This window comes from Sorex fumeus, unplaced genomic scaffold, assembly GCF_029834395.1.
Source record: "Sorex fumeus unplaced genomic scaffold, SorFum_2.1 ptg000034l, whole genome shotgun sequence".
In the NCBI taxonomy this organism is placed as follows: Eukaryota; Metazoa; Chordata; class Mammalia; order Eulipotyphla; family Soricidae; genus Sorex; species Sorex fumeus.
In genome coordinates this window covers 22,578,874-22,595,807 of record NW_026606091.1, presented here as the reverse complement: position 1 = coordinate 22,595,807, position 16,934 = coordinate 22,578,874, and the positions used below count along the sequence as shown (strand labels likewise).

At 41.6% G+C, this 16,934-nt stretch overlaps 1 protein-coding gene across 1 annotated transcript; it reads left to right on the top strand.

Moving 5' to 3' along the window:
* Positions 1-6,541: 6,541 nt before the first annotated feature.
* Positions 6,542-16,926, top strand: NDUFB6 (NADH:ubiquinone oxidoreductase subunit B6). The gene is made up of 4 exons (XM_056117204.1): positions 6,542-6,816; positions 9,059-9,151; positions 11,788-11,832; positions 16,752-16,926. The coding sequence occupies exons 1-4, from the start codon at positions 6,637-6,639 to the stop codon at positions 16,818-16,820; spliced, it is 387 nt and encodes a 128-aa protein (XP_055973179.1). The 5' UTR covers positions 6,542-6,636; the 3' UTR covers positions 16,821-16,926.
* The last annotated feature ends 8 nt before the right edge of the window (positions 16,927-16,934 follow it).

Here is a 16,934-nt window from a genome sequence, read left to right as displayed (position 1 = left end):
CAAATTCAACGAACTGGGAGTTCTTTTTAACTTGATTTACAAATGAAATATTATTTAATATATCAACTGACTTGCTGAAAACCAAAGAGCACTTCTTTAGGAACAATGAATTATCCAGGGACTTACTCTCAAGATAGTGGTTTCTATCTCATCATAACAGAGTTCAATGCAGGTAGAGTCTAAGTAGTGTCCTCCTGTTGTTCATCGATTTTCTCGAGCGGGCCCAGTAACGTCTCCATTGGAGACTTTGTTGTTACTGTGTTTGGCATATTGAATACGTCACGGGTAGCTTGCCAGGCTCTGCTGTGCAGGCGAGATACTCTCGGCAGCTTGCCGGGCTCTCCGAGAGGGGCGGAGGAATCGAACTCGGGTCGGCCATGTTGGCTGCGTGCAAGGCAAACGCCCTACCCGCTGGCAAGCTACCGAGAGTCTAAGTAGGCTGCAGAATTTTAGTCAAAAGTAAAGGTGCTACAAAACAGAATAAAGATTAATAATAACATTAATGGGCCGTTATCTTACTACTTCAAACCATAAATCTATTGAAAACTTTTTATTTGGGAGAATTTAGAATACATATAAATTAGGCCTAGGGAGACAGCTGGGCACCACCCTGAGCACAGAAATGAGTATAGAAATGAGCACTGTAGAATATGGAGAACCCCCCGCCCCTAAAATATGAGAGGAATAAAATTTACCTCTTACCTATCAAACAGCTTAATTACCAACTCATTACCAATCTTATATCCCCCTAGACCTCTTTCCACACTCTCCATTATTTACTGTGTTGAAGTAAATTTAAAGACATCATAATCTTTTGTCTGTAAACATTTTAGAACATTGTTATTTATTTTTTTTGTGGGGAGTGGGGAGACACACCTGGCTATTCTCAGGGCTTACTCCTGATTCTGCATTTAGGGTCACTCCTGGCAGTTACTCCTGGCTCTGTGCTCAAGGGACCATATGAAATTCTGGGAATAGAATCTGGGTCGATCACATGCAAGGCAAACACTCTCCCTGAAGTACTGTCACTCCAGTCTCTCAGAAGGTATTTCTGAATTATAAGAACTTGGCTTTAAAACCATAAAAGCAACTTTTTTACATACAAAACTTAACAATAACACCTCAATGCTGTGAAAGATGAAGACAGTATTTAGCTTTCCTTCATTGTCTTTTCCTTGTTATACAGATTTTTGGTGGGTTTTTTTCCCTTTCTTGGCCATACACAGTGGTGTTCAGGACTTACACTTGGATCTGCACACAGGAATCACTCATAGAGAGGCTCAAGGGACCATATGGGGTGCAGGGGATCAGACATGCAAGGAAAATGCCTCACTCGCTGTACTCTCTCTCTCTGGACCCAGTATAATTTCTAAGAGCAGTTCTCGGTTTATAATAAAATGGAGAGAAAAACAGAGCACTTCCATATAATGTGTGGTTTCACAAATATATAACCTATTCCATTACCAACATCACTTAGCATAATAGCAGCACTGTCCTCCCTTTGTTCATCAATTTGCTGGAGCAGGCCCAGTAACATCTCCATTGTGAGACTTCTTGTTACTGTGTTTGCCAGGCTTTGCCGTGCGGGTGAGATACTCTCGGTAGCTTGCCAGGCTCTCGAGAGGGGCGGAGGAATCTAACCTGGCGTGAAAGGCAAACGCCCTACCCGCTGTGCCCTAGCCTAGGATAATAGTACACTTGTAAAACAAATAAGCCAACAAAAGAAAAGAATGAACACCATAATCACCCAAAGTCCGTATTTACCTAAAGTTTGAGTAGATAAATTTGGTGCTAGAGGAAATATATAATAATTTATATGCATTTATATGCATAATTACAATAGCACACAGACTTTTCACAATTCAAAAAATCCTGTTATCAGCTTATTTATCTTCCCACCACCACCACTTCTAATAACCACTAATTTTTCTGTTGTGTCTACAGTTTTGTGTTTTCCAGAATGTCACACACTTGGATGCAAACATCAGATTGGTTTCTTTCACTCAGGAATATGCATTTAGGTTTTCTCCTTGTCTCTTAATGGTTTTAGTTTTTTTTAGCACTGAGTAGCATTTCATCATTTGGATGTAGAATAGTTTATCCATTACTTCTGATTGCTTTTGATATTTCAAAATTATGATTTAAGTAGCCATAAACATTCAAGTGCAGATTTTTATTTTGTTTTTATTTTATTTTGGGGGGGTCACAACCGGCGATGCTCAAGAGTTACTCCTGGTTCATGTACTCAGGAATTACTCCTGGCCGTGGGATGCCGTGGGATGCTGGAAATCAAACCCGGGTCGGCTGCCGGCTGCGTGCAAGGCAAGGCAAAAGCCCTACCCGCTGTGCTATCGCTCCAGCCCCAAGTGCATATTTTTAATGGCCATAAGTTTCTAGCTCCCAGAAGTAAATACCAAAGAAAAAAATTTCTGGGTTGGGTGATGGATAAGAGGATGTTCATATTGTAAGAAACTGCCTGTCTCAAGATTGAGAGGGAGAAAAAGAAAGAAGAAACTGCCAGTCTTTCAAAATGCCTGAGCCATTTGCTTTCTTATCAGCAGTGTATGAGTACCTGTTGCTCTCCACACGTGTCAACATTTGGTATCGTCAGTGTTTTGGATTTTGACAATTTAATAAGGACATGGTGGCATTTGGTTTTTGTTTGGCATTTGGTTCTTGTTAATATTTAATATGGAGCATCTATTCATATGCTTATTTGTCACCTGTGTTTCTTCCTTGGTAAGATTTCTGTTTACATCTTTGGCAAATTAAAATTTTTGGGGGGAGGGAGGAGGAGGTATCCCTATCAGGCTTCAGGAGGTGGACCTGCAGTTCAGTGTGAAGGCCCGAGGATATGATGCTACTTGGCCCCATGCCAAGAATTTCCTGAATCACTTGTGGGATCACTTGCTCAATCAAGGGACCATGTGGTGCTGGGGATTAAATCCAGGTCAGCAGTATATAAGGTGTATGCTTTAACCCCTGTACTATTACTCCTGTTGGTTTGTTTTCTTATTGTTATGGTGAATTTTCCCTTCTCCTCCACACCACCTTTTTTTTTCACTATTTTACTCCTTGATATTTTTTATTGAAGATCCAGTCATTTGTCTGCAGTTTCCACAATCTAATTTTTTAATATATTATATTGCTGTGTAATAAGGACTTCCACTTTCCTCTGTGCTTTTCTTAGAGGAATCGTTACATCTTGGGACTTGTTCAAACTTATATTTTGTTTTGAATTTGGCAATGCCACATCACAGGTAGTGAAGCAGTCTTCCACCAGATGGCGCAAATGTTCACTTTTCGAGATTTCAGTAGCTAGTGGTCACAGCATTGAGCCATTTATGAATCAATGGTTGCAAAACTGCCTATTCTAATTCTGTGATCCCATTCGTCATTCCTTCATGTTTCTTTAAAGAAATTTCCTTTGTCATTTAATTTTACAATGACAGTTTGTATAAGAAGGTGAGGAAAAAAATACTTGATTTTTCCTTTGCTTATCGCTTCTCAAAATTAAAAAAAAATGTTTCCCTATTACCAAAGAGATCAATGAAGTTTTGCTTAAATGATTATTATATGTGGGTGCACTTAATACTTCATTTCACTTAAGTTATACTCGTTGGCTGAGGGAAGTTTATTCATGTTGACGCCTGAACCCGTTTCACATAACTTTGTTAAACTCCCTGATAAGATATTCCAGGATTTTGTATTTCTGACTTTGAACTGAAATTTAGCTATGTCACTGGGTAACTATTCTTCAAAGTATTATCTAGTTTCTGGTGGGAATTCTGATGATCTTTTCATGGGGTTATGAGGTCAAAATTATATTCATATTAAAAATGTTATTTGCTCTATTATTTTTTCACACGTGTGTGGTTTCCCAAAGTCTGTATGGTATTATGTAATATAGTGATACTATAACGGAACACGGAAATCGTTATAAGAATTTTTACATCATTTATAAAACCAAACAAAAAGAGTTACAAAAAAAGGTAAAACAAAGACACATTTGTCAGCAAATATTTTTATGAATGCTACTTATTGTTTTGAAATCTGCTATCATCCAGATATAGCCCCGATCAGGGCTCCGGCAGCCGAAGACCTCCAGGACCAGCCACCACCATGCTGAGACCACTCTCCGCACACATGAAGGTACTGGCAGAGGGACAAATCCACGCGGGTTCCGGGGCCGAGATCTCCCAGCCTACTCGGATTGGAGTCGAGCATCCTCCACCCAGATCCTCCAAATTCCAGTAGGCGGGGGTCACACCCACCACCTGGCCCCCTGGCGCCGTGTAATCCCATCAGCGGCCAAGACTCAGAGACTATAAAATCTAGCTCCCGGAACCAGACATCTTATCAGGACACCTTTTATGACATCTTATCATCTCATTCCTACTTTGGACAAACTTGCAGGCTATCGAATGTAGCCTGCCCACAGGGCAGAGTCTGGCAAACTCCCCGTGGCGTACCAAATATGCCAAATACCAGTAACAATGATGGGTCTTATTCTCCTAAAGAGCCTTGAATATAATCTCAGGGTTAGGATGAAAGAGACGTTACTGGGGTCTGCTCAAGGCAATCGACGAATAACAGGATGATGAAATGAAATGAAAAATGAAATCGTCCACATAGAAACCCTTAGGGTTCTCAACAATTTTGAAAGGTTGAAATAGATTTGGGGGCAATTGTTTGAGAACTGCTGCTCCAGAAGCCCTTTAGGAAAATGGCAATTAGTGGGGAGTGGAAAATAATGTTTTATTTTATTTTATTTTTATTCTTTTGCTTTTTGGGTCACACCCAGCAATGCACAGGGCTTACTCCTGGCTCTGCGCTCAGGAATCACCTCTGGCGGTGCTCAGGGGACCATATGGGATGCTGGGAATCGAACCCGGGTTGGCCACATGCAAGGCAAACGCCTTACTTGCTGTGCTATTGCTCCAGCCCCTAATGCTTTATTTTAAAAGTATAAGCAAATATATATGTTTGTGCATACTGGCATTCATACATTTATGATATATAATATACATCTGTATGATATTCACATTTTTATGATGTATATTATCTCTATTATCTTTTGTTTAAATGGCATATATACATCTATCCAATTAGTTTTTTCCAGTATATTCTTAGTTATAGCAATTTATTATGGAGATCACTCCAGGTTGTATATGTAGAACTTCCTAACATTTATAACTTTAAAACAACAAAAGCCAAAAAAAGGTCTCACCATGCAGGGAGATAGTTCACCAGAGGCTTTGCATACAGAAGGCCCAGGTTCCATGCAGCACCATAGTCCCGAGCACGGGCAAGGAGGACTCTAGCAGAGTAGAGTAGATCCTGAGCTCTGCTGGGTATGCAACCCCCTCTTCATCAAGAATACAACAAAAAGCAAAAAGCTTATCTGTATTTGGGGTATCGCACTGCATCACCGTCATCGTTGTTCATCGATTTGCTCGAGCAGGTGCCAGTAACGGCTCCATTGTCCCTGTCACATGCTAGTGTAGCCCAATGGCATATCAGGGGCTCTTTCAGGGTCAGGGGAATGAGGACCATTGTTATTATTTTTGGCATATAGGGGGTTAGCTTGCCAGGCGTGTGGCAGCCTCTAATCACCTTTAACAGGGTGTTATTTGGGGTGTAATGAATATATATATTGAAAACTGCACCCATTCAATATACACAACTTGATAAACAGGTCCACCACTTCTAATGCTTCCTGATGCATCCTTTCTACCTTTTTTCTGTGAATGGCATGTTGTTGAAAGTGAAATCTAGCTTTTTTTGGAGGGGGGAGGGTAAGTGGAGGAGGCAGCAGTGAAGGCATGAGCCTGAAGCCCTAGGCCAGCCCTAGCCTCTCTTGACTGACTAACTCACTTTTCACAACTGCCTCTGCGCTGCATAGCCGGATGGGACTTCAATTTCTCCATGCCCTGCGGCACTGAGGCAGTTTAGGATAACTGACAGCCCTGCACCAAAGGGTCATGGACATTCCCTTCCACTTCTCCACCTCTAGGACTTCAGGACCAAGCCCTAGAAGTGGAATTGCTGGGTCGAATCGTGGATGCGTCTAACGCTCCCAGGTCCCAGGCTGTCCGTGATTTCCGCGAAACTGATGGAGCTGCTGCTCAAGGTCACCCTCTACGGGTCACTGACCCAACTCCGATTTGAACTCGGATGGGACGGGGACCAAGGCTCGATCGAGGTCACGGGGAGAGGAGTTCCAAGGAGGGGAGGCTGCGGAGGAATTCCGCCCCCTGGACAGCCCACCCATTGCATCCTGTATCCTTGTCTTGCCAACTTGCTGCACTCCCGCTTCTTATCAGACTCTCCAGTTCTCTGCCCGCTCACGCTTTAAAAAAAAAAAAAAAAAAAAAAAAATCTGTCACTCGCCCTTTAAAGCCATAATTAAATTCCCCTCCCACCCACTGCCCTAAGGCGGGCCGGGGCACCGCAACGCAGCGCTCTGCGCATGCCCGCCCGCCGCTCGGCCATTGGCGGAGGCTACAGCGGCGTAACGTCATCGCCGCGCGCCGCTTCCCGGAGTCCTAGCAAGGTCGCTCTGCGAGCGGGATCGTGCGTCGTCCCCGGAGGTGGGGCGCGCCGTGTCCTTGTTGCTGGGCTGCCCGCGGAGACATGTCCGGGTATACGCCCGACGAGAAGCTGCGGCTGCAGCAGCTGCGAGAGCTGCGAAGGCGATGGCTGAAGGACCAGGAACTGAGCGCGCGGGAGCCGGTGCTACCCCCGCAGAAGGTGGGGCCGGTGGAATCGTTTTGGAATAAATTTTTGCACGACCAGGCCCCCTGGAAGAACGTGGTGAGTGTCGGGCCCCCAACGCCCCCCACGCACACCCGGGACACTCCGGGCTGTCGTTGTGCTGTGCCCTCAAGTGCCAACGGTTCCCCCACCAAGGGAGAATCGGTTTCCACCTTGTCGCCAGAGTCCCGGGCGGGGAGGCGAGCCGTCAGTCTTTGCTTAGGTTTTGCGGGATGTTGCGGCGTTTAATTCGCTTTTGGCCATGAGGGTGTTCTCCCAGGCCGACAGGCAAAGATTCATCGGAGTTGACATTTCGTGATTTATTAAATGGTTACAACTCTGAAGTTGGAGGTTAAAGACCAGCTGGAACCGCGTACAACTACCGGGAGTCACAGCGAGCGAGCCTTAACTCTGCCCGAAACCCAAGGTCCTCTTGGCATACAACGTTTGCCAAGAGCTTCCTTTCTTCAAATACCAGCACTCTCGTTTCTTTTAAGAATGTCATTTCACAGCTTTGCAGAATATCACTCACACTAGGGTGATGTTGGTGCCAGGGATCCCGAACGATTTCTTGAGGCTGTTCAGTAAGTGACATCCTTGTGAGGGAGGAACACAGCAGGGGAGCAGAGGGGCTCACCGGTAATGCTCAAGGATCACACCTGGCACGGTTCAGGGGATCATATGGGTGCCGAGGATCAAACAGGGGTCCAGTTTCGTGCAAGACAAGAACCTAACCCCTCCCCTATCTCTCAGGCTCTTAGAGTTGTTCTTAATTATTAATGACTCCAGTTACCAAGAATGGTAATACTAATTATAGGACTTGTGCCCTTGCTTTGTACCTGGAACTTTACAGAGGGTTTCACATGTGCTAGTTCATTTGGTCACAGACCCAGGAATTGAATTCAGTCAGTCACTAAAATCTGTGTGTATCTAGACTGTTTATTCTCTGGTTTTCTTTTTGTTTTTACTGTTAACACAAGTTTGGTAGATAGAATCAGTGCATTTTTTTAAAGAAAGTGAGAGTACTTATGATGATCAAATCAAACTACTTCAACCCTCCCCACCTTTATATCATCGAGTAAACTTTAGATTACCTAAATTTCACAGCCACTAGTTGCAGGTTGACATCCCGCAAATCAGCCATTATTCAAGAAGTAAATAATTTTCAAATTCATCTTCTGTTACTTTGAGTTGATTTTGTCCTTTATAACATTTATTATCTTCCCCTGAAAGATGTGTTTAGATGAAACTGATTACTGTGTTTAGTTCTTTGGCCTCACTCCTATTAAAATAGTGAGTCTGAAACACCCCTCCCCCAATACGTAGCATATTCTTTTTTCAACTTTGTTATGTTCGGGACTGGCTGCCTTCCATATCGAATGATGCAAGTGATGTTGATTGTAGCTGTTAAAAATTGGTAAATCAAGGAGGTGGCTTTTCCTGAAAAGTTTTATAGATATGATTACTCTGGTTAAGTCAATTGAAATAATTATATTTTAATACCATGCTTTAGCTTTAATAAACCATAGTTTGAAGTTTTGTTTTTAAAATATATAGGAGCTGGAGAGACAGAACAATGGGTGAGGCACTTGCCTTACAGGCTGCGGATCCTGGTACTGCCCAGAGTGAGCCCTGAGCACAGAGCCAGGAGTTACCCTGAGCATTGTCAGATGTGGCCCCAAAAAAACAAAATGAAACTAAAATGTATTTACAACTGCTTTACAGTAGTCTTGGGAGATACAAAACTCATTAATTGCAGGGGCCAGAACCATACATAGTAGTGCAGGTGGGGTGTGGGGTGCCTTGCACACAGCTGATCCATATTCAATCTCCAGCATCTCATATGGTTCCCTGAGTACTGCCAGGAGTGATTTTTGAATGCAGAACTAGGAGTTACCCCGATCATCACCAGGTGTGGCCCCCATGTCCCCCAAATAAATAAATGTTCCTAATCAGACTCTCTCCCTCCTTCCACTTTCTCTAAATATATCTATACTACATGCACATTTGGTTATTTGGTTTTGAGCCCATATTGGCTTGGAAGTCTCTCCTGATGATTCTCAGAGGGATCCATGTGGTGCCAGGCATTATACTTGGCTATCTCATGCAAAACATGCTTTAAGCCATTTCTGACCCCCAGGCCCTATATTTAATAAAAAAAATAATAGGAGGGTGAAGTTAGCTATAGACGGTAAGGAAATGTGTAGCATTTGAGATCTCACATTGACATTGTTGTATAATTGAAGCTTTTTTTTCCGACAACCAACATAAACTGGGTTATTTATACTGTTTTTTTCCCTAGATCTATAAGACATACCGACACAGTGTCTTTGCTTTTACTCACGTACTTATTCCTGCATGGATTATTCACTATTATCTGAAATATCATGTCAGGGTAAGTAAATGTTAAATGTGTGGACTTTAAATAAAATAATTATGTTGTACAGAATCATTTCCTAATAATTCTCTAACAACAGTAATACAAAGCCTTATCTTGCTTGGCCACCAACAGGTGATTTGATTCCAAAGGCATTTTAAGCCTTTTCAGTAAGATGTTCATTGAAACAGGAAATGAAGTATGGTTTTTAATCTCCATGTTGTTTGCTTATAATTTGAAATATATTTTCTCAAAACAAGAGTTTTAGTGATCAAATTCTGTTTGACCCAGTGATACTAGTGTAAACCTAGATTCCTATGGAGGGAGAAAAGGGTTTGTTCATTTTTGAGCATAGATGTGATATAAAAAACTTCATAATGGAAAACATGACCTTTGTCTTCATCCCATTTCTGTTTCCTTGATTCTGTCTTAAGAAAAAAAAAATCAGTTCTTTAGAAACTTAAGGTGCTCCCAAACTTGAACTACTATTGTAAGTGCCAGGACTAGTCTGGCAAAGAGTGTGGGATCCTAGACTGACTGAGGAAAGTTGCACTGGGAGGGGCGTGGTGGGGGCTGCCTGGCCTGGAATATTATGACCCAGAAAGAGGAGGAGCTGCTTGGCCACTGTCAGCACCTGATACTGAGCAGCTGGCTGGTGAGAAAGGGGGTAGATGGGAGTTAGAGAGTAGAAGCTGCAGCCTCTTGAGTAGGAAGTTGTCAGGTCTGGAAGGAGAAGGATCTGGGCCAGCTGAGGATCTGTTCCCCGAGAAGTCCCAGGAGAGTGAGTGCTACCCCATTGCAGCTAGCACCTCCAACAGCTTATTTTCTCATGTGTTTCTCCAACTGAGAAAATCCAGAGCCCCTTAGAGAATTGGCTCATTCCATGACTGTGACAGGACAAGTACAGAAACGTGAGGCGTGTTGTGGTGCCAGAAAGGAAAGGAGTACTTAATGGAGACACAGCAAAGGGAAATAGAATCAATTTGAAAGGACTCCCTGTGGGATATATCACATAAGTATCAACTAATGTCAAAGAAAGAATAAAATGCAAATCCTGCATTCATATTGATAGAATTATAGGGTCAAAGAAAAAAGATATTTTATACATTAAGTTGTTAAGCAATAAATGGCAAGGAATGATAAAATTGGAAAAGTTACCATTTGAGAATTATAGATACATTTTGGGTAGATTGTGGAGGAGAGTAACTAATCCATTAGATGAATTAGGAGTGACCATGGTTTGTTGCCATGGTAGACAGGCACCAAATATTGGGATGCTTTGACCTTAAGCCAGAGGAATTGAGTTATATGAAGTAGGCAGTAGGAAGTTCTTAATTTTTAAACAGGTAATTTGATAAAATGGTGTATTTAGAAGTACAAAAAACATTGACATGTAGGGTAAAGTGGAGGGTCTTAAAAATCATAAGGACTGAATCTTTCTCTAAGAATTGTGAGACTTCGAGAAGAGGAATGGCGTGCATCTTAAAAGACTTTCTAGGGCCAGAGAGATAGCACAGCGGGTAGGGCATTTGTCTTGCACACGGTAGACCTGGGTTCGATCCCCAGCATTCCATATGGTCTCCCAAGCACTGCCAGGAGTGATTCCTGAGTGCAGAGCCAGGAGTAACCCCTGAGCATTGCTGGGTGTGACCCAAAAAGAAAAAAAAAAAGACTTTCTTCTCTGCCTCCAGTGTGGAAATTAGAGCTGTGGACGGTTTGAAGCCTATGGTGGTGCTTGGGCAAGGGTTATAGTATGAGAGCTGATGAGAAGCAATTTAGTCCAGGAAATTAGCTCACGTAGAACCAAGTATATCTGCTGGGGACTTAAGATTTTGCCTTTGTAACGGGGAAAGAAAGTGCCATTTATTGTGAGAGAGGAAGCAGTTTGGAGTAACTCACTTTACTGAGTTGGTCCTGGTTAAATTTGAGGTGTCTGGTAGTTGAGAGGGGATCTTGAGTCAATAGTTGGTGAGAGTCTGAGGGCTTGGTTAGAAACTTGGGATGGGTCTAGACAGATAATATCACTAGATCAAGTTCAAGCTCCCACTTTAACCCATACTCCAAGAGTGCCACACAACATTTGATGGGGTTCAAAGTCGGAGGCAACCAATCTTAAAGGGAAATATTTTTTTTACAGATATATATTATATACATATATATATAATATATATATACATATATATATACAAAAGCACACAAGGCTCAACCTTTAATAACATGTTAATGATCTCTTATAGAAAGGCTTAATGACCCCTGGGTGAAATACAACAATTTTCACACTCTTTCCTCTAAGGATACTCTTTTGTAGCATTTTCTGCAGTTTTCATAACAAGCAATACAAAGTATATTATTTTGGTTCTGCTTTGAGGCAGGGATTGGGGTTTGGAATGGAAACATCCAAATTATGGTGGTGGGATTGGTGTTTGAATAGTAAATGTAATCAAATATTGTGAACTACTTTATAAAATTTAAAATTTTTTAAATAAATAAATAAATAAAAAAGAATTATGGCAACAAGAATGTAGTTTAGTGGTCAAACTCATACCTCACATATATGAGGCTCAGGATTTGGTCCCCCTCAAAAAAACATGTTATGGTCTATTTTTAGAACAAACTCTAAAATCATAATTAACTAAGCATTACTTTTGTTGCAGACAAAACCATATGCCATCGTTGAAAGGAAACCCAGAATATTCCCAGTAAGTCTTTAAAACATCTCATTTTTCTTTCCTTTCCTTCTCCAAGTGATCATTTAAAAAAAAAAGAAAAGAAAAAAGTGTTATTTTCCCCTTGTCAGTAGTTTTTGTGTCTGTTTTGTACTGTTCTTTTAAGTAGGGGGTAGGTGGCAATTGTGTGGTAGTGTGAGGTAGCAGTAGCAATTAACAACAGAAGGCAAACATTTCTCTTTAACCTCGCTGTAATACTTGTTCTATCACCTTTGTGATTCTAAAGTAGATTGAAGCCTTTCACTGATGGCTATTTTATATAAATTTAAAAACTTAAGATACGAGACCCAAGCAGTGGCAACAGAATCTGAAATCCTCTGTTATTTCCAAGCTATCGTTTTCTATGGCATTTGCTTCATTTATAAAATTGACTTTGAAATTTAAGGTCTATTTGAATTTATTTGAATTTAAAGTCTCCTGACATTGAATTTAAGGTTAATTATGTGTGCCTTAATTAAGTTTTACATTATGAATATGGTAAGCCATTGTCTGAATCCAGAATGAGTCTGGGGATGGGCAGGGGGCATTGAGAGTGCCAGGGATCAAACCCAGAATTCATGAGGCATAAATTTCACCATGGCATTCCAGAACTCTAACATATTAAAAGATTACTCAGTGGTCGGCTGATATTTTTCACTGGTTGTAAGCTAATTGTCTAATTTAGTAAAGTAAACGGTAGGTTCTTGTCCAATTTCTAGTCACAGATACTATTAATCTCTTAAGTCTTAAAACTTAAAAGAGTTGATTCTTGCTGTAATCAGATGGTGGTCACAATAATCTTTTGTCTACTGCAACCAAAGAGAATTTTAGGGAGAGCCCTCAAAATTTGCTAACCCTTCTGAGTTGAAACTCTGCTCTAGGAAATAGAGGAGCTGGATGGGTAGGTGGCTAGAGGAGAGGGAGCTGTCTGGAGAATGTCCAGAAGTGCTCAGGGCTTACTCCTGGCTCTGTGCTCAAGGATCACTCCTGTGTGGTGCCAGGGATGGAACCAGGGTCAGCCACGTATAGAACAAGTGCCTTAATCCTTCTCCTATCTAGTAGAGGATTTCTTCTATGGTTCCTTATATCCAATCAGTTGTGCCAGTGTCTAAGTAACCTCAAAATAGGTCATTACCTTAATAGTATCACCAGTTGGTGAATCATTTATATGTTTATTATTTATTTTGCCATCATTATTGAAAGGGAAAGGAGGGCTGTCTTCAGATCACAGTGATTCTACAGCATTTCTCCTGCTTGTATTGTTTATGCTAATCTCTCATGTTTCTGTTCCATTGACCTCTGAGACTAAGGACCTAAAGAATGTTCTTTTGTACATATATTAGACAGGATAATCTGCAGTAACAAATCCCAAGCTCAGTGGCTTAACGAAACCAAGGTGTATTTTATATTCACCTTACAAACTACTGTGCATCAAGTTATCTGTCTTACTTTATACTATGTCCAGTATAGGGCTTCCAAGATCATGCTATTGGGGAAAGGGCTGGATATCACAGGGGATGACCTCAAGGTCTAAACTTGAAAATATTTTACATCAAGTCCGGAGCAATAGTGAAGTAACTAGGGCATTTGCCTTGCATAGGGCTGACAACTGGATTTGATCACCAGAATCCCACATGGTCCCCCAAGCCCTCCAGAGGTGATCCCTGAATACAGAGCCAAGAATAAGCTCTGAGCACCGCCAGGTGTGGCCAAAAAAACATAAAATATTTATATTATAGTTTATATAAATATTTATACAGAGAGAAAGAGAGAGAGTGTTTTGGGGACACATCCAGTGATGCTAAGGCTCATGGCTCTGCACTCATGAATTACAGACCATATGGGATGCTGGGGTGGAACTGGGGTCAGCCACGTGCAAGGCACTACCCGTTGTACTATCGTTCCAGCACTGTCCTGATATTTTTAACATGTCTCTCCTCTGTCCTTTCCTCTTCTCTTTTCTCGTCTCCACCTCTTCTCTCCCTTTCCCCCAATGTATCTATAAACTATTTCCTAATCCTAGCCATAGTCCTCCATGTTACAAGTCCTTTCACCAAATAACTCTTTGCTTCCTTCTCCCCCCAAATATAGCACAATCAATTCTCTCCCTCAGGAAAAACCACTGAAATTCCATTCCATCATTGCAACCAGCCCCAAATCCAAGATATCCAGGTGATAGTAATATCTCAGGATTTTGGTTATTACTTAAAAAATTTTGAGGATCAATGGGCTAATTAAAAGGTAAAGGTAAAAGGCCCTCCCGTTGATCGTCGATTTGCTCGAGCGGGCCCAGTAACGTCTCCATTGGAGACTTTGTTGTTACTGTGTCTGGCATATCGAATACTCTCGGTAGCTTGCCGGGCTCTCCGAGAGGGGTGGAGGAGTCGAACTCGGGTCGGCCATGTTGGCCGCTTGTAAGGCGAACGCCCTACCCGCTGTGCTATCGCTCCAGCCCAAGTATTAAAAAGCAAGTTAGAAATATCAGTCATTCATTGCTGGAGTTCAGGCAGTGTTAGGACTAATGGGCTCTTAGCAAGGTTGAAATCTTAGTGGTATAGTATTGTGAAGATTCCTAACGGCGTATGGAAAGTTATTTGAATGGACACTGATTTTGTTTTCTGCAATATACCACCTTTGTTCATTGGCCCCTGGTTCTGTCTGGAAGGTTCTTTTTCTCCATTTAGACCTAGTAACTGCCTAAAATAAATCATGGGACGCATGCGCTCTTTGGGCTGCAGAGCCATCAAAAACTGCCTTTTCCTCACAGGTTAGGTCCTAGAGGTTTTTTTACGCTCAAGCACAAATGATTGTTTCATTTAACAATCTAGTTCAGACAATATTTAGTGGGCATGGAAAAAAAATATTCAAGAAAAATCTATTGTTTCTAGTCAGTCTCATATGCTTTATCTGTTTTTCTTCATAGTCACCAAGTTAGATATGTCTTCATGCCCCCTTCAACTTCTGGAGACATTTGAATCAGAACTGGTTCAAAGGCTATTTTCACTTTAGTGTGATCTCTACCATAGGGCTGCTACCTGTTTACTGTATTTTGAGCTTCTGTTTTTCAGAATCTCTTCAATGATAACTCTTAGTTTAGATTCAGAAGCAATTTGATTTGCTCTAGTGAATAGTCCTTTCAGTGGTCTTGAGTTTTTTTTGTTAACTCCATTTTAATTCTCAAATCAATACTTCCTACCTGTGATCATGGTTGTTTTTTTTTTTTTTTTGACCAGACTTGGCAGTGCTCAAGGATCACTCCTGACAGTGCTCGGAGTGATCCAGGTATATACAAAACAGGCACCTTAAATTCTTTTGTCTCTCCAACCTTGTGGTTATATTTCTTAAAGTTCACTCCCAAGGCAGCCAGTAGTAATCAAAATATTATACAAAAACACTTTTTTACGAGTTTCTAGCTAATTTTAGAATCTCACACATGTTCAATTGACAATCTGCTTCCAAGTCATTACTGTCCTTTCCATGTTTGGCCTTCAGCCAGCATCCTTACTGCCAGAATGCTAAACCAGTACAGTTTAATTTAGGTTCAGTTCAGCATTAGTACAAGCTCAAGGCATGAATTTTTCTGTTTTAGGGGATCATACCAGCTGTGATGACAAATTATTACCGCCCCCCCCAACATATTCTGTTTAGAATATAACAAAAGTTCATTTCTTCATCAGATCAGTCTTGGGCTATACCAGGTTAGGGGCTGGCAGCGGTGAGGACAGAGATAATTCTAATGTACACAGTTAGGCAACAGAACCTGCATTTTAAGCACAAGAGCTAGAGCTAAGTAATTTGTCTAAAATTACCACTTTTGGTAATTTTAATTCTAATGTACATAGTTAGGGTTGTGGCGAAGTGATAGCACAGCAAGTAGAGCATTTGCCTTGCACAGGGCCGACCCATTTCGATTCCTCTGCCTCTCTCAGAGAGCCGGGCAAGCTACCAAGAGTATCCCGCCCACATGGCAGAGCCTGGCAAGCTCCCCAGTGGTGTATTGATAATGCCAAAAACAGTAACAACAATTTTCACAATGGAGACGTCAGTGATGCCCGCTCGAGCAAATTGATGAACAACGATTGAGCTAAAGCCAAGTAATTTATCTAAAATTATCATTTGTTAAGTGGTGGTTCAGGATTTTCATCACTTGGTCTTGACTCCAAAGTCTATATCCTTTCTACTACACATCTAGATTAGGAGATAAGTGAACCAGACCCCCAGCTCACATCTGCATTTTGTCTTGTAACATCTTTTTTTTGGGGGGGGGGGGTCACACCTGGTGATGCACAGGAGTTACTCCTGACGGTGCTCAGGGGACCATATGGGATGCTGGGAATTGAACCTGGGTCGCCCGCGTGCAAGGCAAACGCCCTACCCGCTGTGCTATTGCTCCAGCCCTAGTCTTGTAACATCTTGGCTAAACAGTAAGCTGGACAATGCATAAGAAATTAGTTGCTGTGAGTAATTACTTCCTTACGCTGAACTAACAGTTTTTCTGTGCAGCTTCTTGCTTACTAGGGCTTCTCCTAGTCCTTAGAGCTATGCAGAATAAAGATGAGTCCTCTTTCATTTTGTAGACAACTTTCATGTCTGGTCACTTTGAGCAAGACTTCCCTTTTTCATTTAAGATTTTGAATGTTGGGTTGCTCATCTTCAGAGAGCTATTTTGTATGTTTCTTTTAAAGTGTGTGTGTGAGGAACTGGGGAGATAGTTCAAAGGTCTGAGAATATGATAGGAAGCCCATTCACTCCCCAGCACCAGTGGGAATGTGACTCCTGAGTATCATCAGATGTGATCCTCCTCTGCTCCAGAAAGGTGTAAGTCTCAGAGCTGAGCTAGATATGAGATATGACCAAGCCAAACTGTCACTAATATAGGCAAGATCTTTCTAATGCATGCTTTATTTTCCTAGGGTGATACAATTTTGGAGACTGGAGAAGTGATTCCACCAATGAGAGAATTTCCTGACCAACATCACTGAAGATTTAAGAATTTCAAAGGCTGTCAGCTCCGGATTTGTTGCCCCCATATCATCTTTACTAAATATATTTCTTGGAAAAGTATCTTCAATAAAGTTAACTCTTAGATATGTGTC

Coding starts and splice junctions, on each gene's coding strand:
- NDUFB6 (XM_056117204.1), top strand. CDS start 6,637: ATGTCCGGGTATACGCCCGACGAGAAGCTGCGGCTGCAGCAGCTGCGA. Junction 6,817..9,058: donor AGGCCCCCTGGAAGAACGTG/GTGAGTGTCGGG, acceptor TTTTTTCCCTAG/ATCTATAAGACATACCGACA. Junction 9,152..11,787: donor ATCTGAAATATCATGTCAGG/GTAAGTAAATGT, acceptor CTTTTGTTGCAG/ACAAAACCATATGCCATCGT.